Source organism: Camellia sinensis, chromosome 13 (assembly GCF_055761805.1).
Source record: "Camellia sinensis isolate YWXY chromosome 13, ASM5576180v1, whole genome shotgun sequence".
Taxonomy (NCBI): domain Eukaryota; kingdom Viridiplantae; phylum Streptophyta; class Magnoliopsida; order Ericales; family Theaceae; genus Camellia; species Camellia sinensis.
The window spans coordinates 133,567,642-133,573,641 of record NC_138973.1 but is presented as its reverse complement, the minus strand read 5'-3'; the positions used below and the strand labels follow the sequence as shown (position 1 = coordinate 133,573,641).

At 36.9% G+C, this 6,000-nt stretch overlaps 1 protein-coding gene across 1 annotated transcript; it reads left to right on the top strand.

Moving 5' to 3' along the window:
- Positions 1 to 1,520: 1,520 nt before the first annotated feature.
- Positions 1,521 to 4,140, top strand: LOC145805721 (uncharacterized). Its single transcript, XM_082900905.1, has 5 exons — positions 1,521 to 1,675; positions 2,060 to 2,777; positions 2,942 to 3,325; positions 3,432 to 3,484; positions 3,960 to 4,140. The coding sequence occupies exons 1-5, from the start codon at positions 1,521 to 1,523 to the stop codon at positions 4,138 to 4,140; spliced, it is 1,491 nt and encodes a 496-aa protein (XP_082757031.1).
- Positions 4,141 to 6,000: the final 1,860 nt, after the last annotated feature.

Below are 6,000 nucleotides of genomic sequence, written 5' to 3'. Positions count from 1 at the left end.
AGAACACCCACCTATCAATAAGAACTAATACTCTATAATATTGGACACTCACCTCCACCCCCACTCCTACCTCCAACTCCAACTATATGCATTCCATGTTTGTAAACCCTAAACCTATTACTTTTCATAACCAACAAATATAAACCCTAAATCTATTATTTTTCATAATCATCTTAAATCCTGAATGTGTCATCTTCATCACCATCATCAACGCTATTGAACTTGAAAGTTTTGCTTCAAGTATAACGTATACTTCATCACTTATTTCACTGTGTAGAGCAATAGAGGACGAGGACAACAATTCTAGTGAGACCGGCGTTCCATTGGTAAGTTTATCTATCTTGTATTAACATTCTCGGTCGTTTTCGGTCGTTTTCGCTCGTTCTTGTTTCGTTCGAGCTGTTCGGTACTGGTTTGATGACGTTAGAATTATGTTCGATAATACAGTACTGAACATAATCATTTCGTTCAATACATAGGTTCCGAACATTAATGCAGATAGTCAATACTGTTAAACCGAATATCATCTTTATTTTCGTCACTGTTGAACTGAACAAAACCATTAGTTTCGGGACTGTTAGAATGAAGATCATTTTCTCAATTTCGAAATTACATTCACACGTGTTTTCAGGGTGATGCTTCGACTAGAGGCAGTAAGGTTGATTCAGAACTTGTAATGGATTATAGTAATAAATTTGTTACTCATGAGGTGAGTCTTTGATTGTTTTACAAGTAATGTACCTTTTTTATGTGCAATAATCGGTTAGTTTAATTTATTTATTTCAGATTTTCAAGAGTCGAGATGAGTTAATTCGATGGACACGTCAAGTTGGAAGAAAAAATGGATTCGTTATTGTCGTGCAGAAATCAGATGGGGGTGGTATTCGAGGTAAGAAGCCAAGACTTAGCTTAGCTTGTGAGAGGAGTGGATCTTATAGGGACACTCGAAAAAACAACAGGCCTAAGACAACAAAAAAAAAGCAAGACTGACTGGTACAAAAAAATGTGAATGTCCTTTTTTATTAAAGGGCAAAAAATTAGCCATAAATGATGACTGGATCTTGATAGTTATTTGTGGTGTGCATAATCATCCTGCTGTAGAATATCTTTAGGGTCATTCTTATGCTGGAAGGTTGTCACATGAGGAAACCTCTTTGTTGGTAGACATGTCAAAGAGTATGGTACGACCGAGTGAGATATTGGTTACATTGAAACAACGTGATGATGCAAATGCTTCCACAATGAAGACAATTTACAATGCACGTCATAGGTATAAAGTTGCTGAGAAAGCTGGGAGATCTCAAATGCAACAACTATTAGGTCAGTTAGCGATGAACAAGTACATTGAGTGGCATAGGAGCTGTGTAGATACTGAGACAGTGACTGATTTGTTCTTTGTACATCCTACTAGTTTGAATTTGTTACGTGCATTTCCAAAAGTATTGTTGATGGATTGTACTTATAAGACCAATTGATATCGGTTGCCCCTTTTGGAGATTGTAGGTGTGACATTGACAGACATGACCTTTTCAGTTGCATTTGCATACCTCCAGTATGAGAATGAGGATAACTATACATGGGTACTTGGTCTTTTGCGTAGTGTCATGGATGAAAATACTCTTCCTTATGTTATTGTCACAGATAGAGAATTGGCCCTTATGAATGCCATATGTAGGTGTTTCCTGCAACTACAAATTTGTTGTGTAGATGGCATATTGGAAAAAATGTGCTTGCTAATTGCAAAAAGATGTTTGAGACAAAGGATAAATAGGAAATGTTTATAATGAGTTGGAATATGTTGGTTATGTCATCGTCTGAAGAAGTATACATGCAACGACTATCTTTGTAATATAGTGAGTTCAGTACTTATCAAGATGCATTTCATTATGTTACCTCATCTTGGTTGGATACATACAAGTCGAAATTTGTGGCTGCTTGGACTGACACATTTATGCACTTTGGAAATTCTACAACAAATAGGTAAATACGAACATTTAAATTTACTAGTTGTTTGGTTTTTTATAACATTATTTGTATAACAGTTTATTTTCATATATAGGGTTGAGAGTTCACATGCAAAACTTAAAAGATATCTTAGATCAAGTCAAGGAAATTTTGAGTCGAATTGGACAAGGATACACAATTTACTTGAGTTGCAACATAGTGAAATAAAATCATCATTTGAGAAAAGCAAGTTAGTTGTGCAACATGATTTCAAACCTGCGCAGTTTAAGGAGCTTCGTGGTAATCTCTCAATTACTGCATTAGAGATCATATTGGCTGAGTCTAAACGAGCATTTTCTGTTGGTATTGATATTACGGCATGTAGATGTGTTGTTCGACGTACTCATGGTTTGCCATGTGCACATGAGATAGCAAATTACATGAGGAAAAATTGGCCAATTCCCCTCTCTTCGGTTTGTTCATATTGGACTAAGCTTGATATGTTGAGTACCCCACACATTGTAAGTGAAGAGTGGACTTGTACACCTGAGTTAGAATTGTTTGCCAAACGATTCGAGGAAGTGGATCCAGATATGAAGAGGTTTTTGTTACAAAAATTGAGGGAGTTAGCCAAACTTGATTATACATTTTTGATGGAGCTGGAAGTGAAGTCTAATCCACGGGGTCGGCCAAAATTGAAGATTGAGACCTCCACTCGTCGTGAGCCATCTGTGTTTGAAATAGTTGCGTCAGCACAAGATAGTTATCCACCTGGAGTCATTGCCAAGGCGAGTGTAACAACAAAAAAGGTGAAAACAAAGAAGAAAGAAAAGGTACATGGTTTACTAGTGAGGTATATAATTATGTCATGTTGTCTACTTTATTGTCTAACATTGGCATTGGCCTGTGATAGGTTCACCGACTTCGATCATTGAATCCAAATTGCTTTTTAGAGGCATTCCCTTCTGAATTGAGATGATATATTAAATATGTTAAGAATGTTGCAGCAGATGGCAATTGTGGGTTCCGAGCTATTGATGGTTTGATAGGTTTTGGAGAAAAAGGATGGTTACAAGTGAGAAAATATTTACTTAAAGAGTTGCATGCGCATAGTGACCACTACAGGAAATTATTTGGATCACAAGAGAGAATCGATGACCTGACCAACATCTTGGCATATTTTGAACCAAACCCTGGGTTGGACCGGTGGATGACGATGCCTGACATGGGTCATCTTATATCGTCTTTCTACCAAGTCGTTTTGGTCCACTTGTCTATGCAACAATGTTTGACATTCCTCCTTCTTAGGTCAATACCGACGTCTGTTGCCTCTCGCAAGGACATATGTATTGGCTTTGTCAACAACAACCATTTTGTTCAAGTATTGGTTTTTAATATTTTTGTACATTCTTGTATATTATAACGACAAATTTCTTAATAACGACAACATTTTTGTACATTCTAATTTATTTTTTATTTTTTTGTAGCTCATTTTGGAGCCTGGTCATCCTATTCCACCCATAGCAACTGACTGGCGGAGGTACCATGACCCTTGTGCAGTAGGCTAGGAGGTTGCATACAGTTCCAGAGTGCAACATTTCAAATCACTCATCAATCTAGACGTAGCCACAATCGAAACAGTTGACCTGGATGAGGACTAATGTCATATGAGTGAGCTAGGAAATAGAATTAGAATGGATTTCAGTTATGTAATTTTCTTTGTTAAACTAACTTAAAATGGAAAAGAGTGAATTGGAATGGATTTAAGTTATGTATTTTGAATGGATTTAATTCATGTTATTTTCTTTGTTCTAATGAATTGGAATGGTAAACAGTGAATTGAAATGAATGTTATTTTCTGTGTTATACTGAATTAAAGTTGATGAAAAATGTGAATTGGAATGGATTCAAGTTACACAGTGATGAACAAATTCTGTTCAGACATACAGTGCTGACAATATCACTATTGTTCGACAAAACAGTTCTGAACAAAATTTATTTTTTTGACTATACAGTGGTGAAGAAATTGTTTTTATTCGGTTCAACAGTGCTGAAATGAGTAGGCCAGCAACTGTGAAAGGGCTAGCAAGCATTTATGTTCGACACTACAGTACTAAAAAACCATATATGTTCGGCATTACAGTGATAAACGAAGACTACCTGTTCGGCATTACAGTGCTGAATAAGTCAGTTTGATTCGGTTTTACAGTGCTGAACGAGGAGGATTTGTTCGGTTAGTTAGTGATGAACAGAAAATTCATGTTTATTCATTAGTCCAGATTTGTTTATTCAGTGATGACCATCAAACCAATTCAAACCAATTCAAACCATCAAACCATCTAAACCATCAAAGTAATTCATTGAGTGCCCAAACCATATAAACAAATTCAAACCATCTAAACCATCAAAATAATTCATTGAGTGCCCAAAAAGGTATGGTAAAGTCATATACAAGCCTAGCACCATCAAAAAGTCTAATATATACTAAAGTGTTATTTGACATTTGTTATACTTGTGTCTAACACCATCAAAAAGTCTAACATATGTTTGAGACTAAGATTTCAAAATACACATTTAAAACATTTGAACCTAACAAATACTAAAGTCTAAGACATTGCTCCATGCTTCTTACGACAAGTGTACACCAAGTTCTCTGATGGTGTGTGTTCTTTAGTGGACTGTTGGCCCTCCAAGACTTGTGTTATCTTCTTCATGGCATTGCGTAACATATCTCAGGTGGGAGCTGCTTCATTGTATCCAATTTCGAGCATTGAACGTGAAATGCTTAAGGCACTGTCAATGCGCTGCAAACAATAAAATAAAACTTAACAGTTGCCTTAAACAAAATATATATGAAAATGAAAATGGTAAAAATTGACATACGAATTGAAGTTGACGATAATCAGCTGATGTCTCTATGCGTGGATTATACTTAGAACGATGTGTCGGGTTTTGAACTTGCACGTGTGAAATGGAAGTAAACCAGTTCAAGTAACCTGGCACACAATCCCATGGATGCAAGACTAGAACACTACGAGCTATCTCAGACAACAAGTGATTTTCCCAACTCTCCCAAATCGTATCCAAGTATTTATAGGCAATGATGTACTGTTTTGCAGTGGATCCTCTAGAGGCTCAAACTGGAGCAAGCGGAGGTGAGGGAATAATTTGCACCCTACCAAACTGTCTCAGTACCCTATCTGGATGGTATGGTTCAACAATGTGCATACATTTTAAGCATCCACTATAGTAAGCAACATCAAAAAAAGGATGCTCAATACGCTTATCATGGTATGGATCCCAAATAACCTACAATAGTAAAAATTTTATATGTAAGTTATGAATTGGATTGAATAATAACAAGTAATATATACATACATTGACATAAAATTGACACTTACGTCATGAGCCTCTAATCTGTCGAGGTCCTCTCGCAACCTTTGTAAAATAGATGTTGACGAACCAGATTGGGTGCGAAAAATCCGACGAAAGACACAAGGCTGATCTTCTTTATAGTCTAAATTGGGGTGGGGTCTAGCACCAACAAAATGCTCGTAAATCCAAGCTTTCAGCAATGTCATGTATCCCACCATTTGTTTTACGGCATACCTTGTTGTAGTACCCAATTGCCGGTATAAAAAAGCCAATGCGGCTGCACCCCAAGCATAAGAAGCAACTAACCGCAAATCCATAAAAAAAGACAAATACACAACCGGAGCACGTGTGCCTGTCTTGTCTGCAAATAAGGTACAACCTAACAAATATAACAAATATGCCCTAGTTGCACACTCAATGGTATTATCATTGTCCACATCAGACACTGACCCAAACTGTTGTCTCAACCATTCTACCTTGATAGACTGGCCCCGTGCTACCTTCAACGCTACATTCGCCTCATCTATTATTACGCCCAAAGCCTCAACTAGCAGATTTGCAGCGTCAACATTTGATAACTTCTTGTAAGAGACTGATTTACCAATCACTGGAATCCCTGGAATTACACTAACATCATCTAAGGTTGGTGACATCTCACCAAATGGTAGATGAAACGTGTTT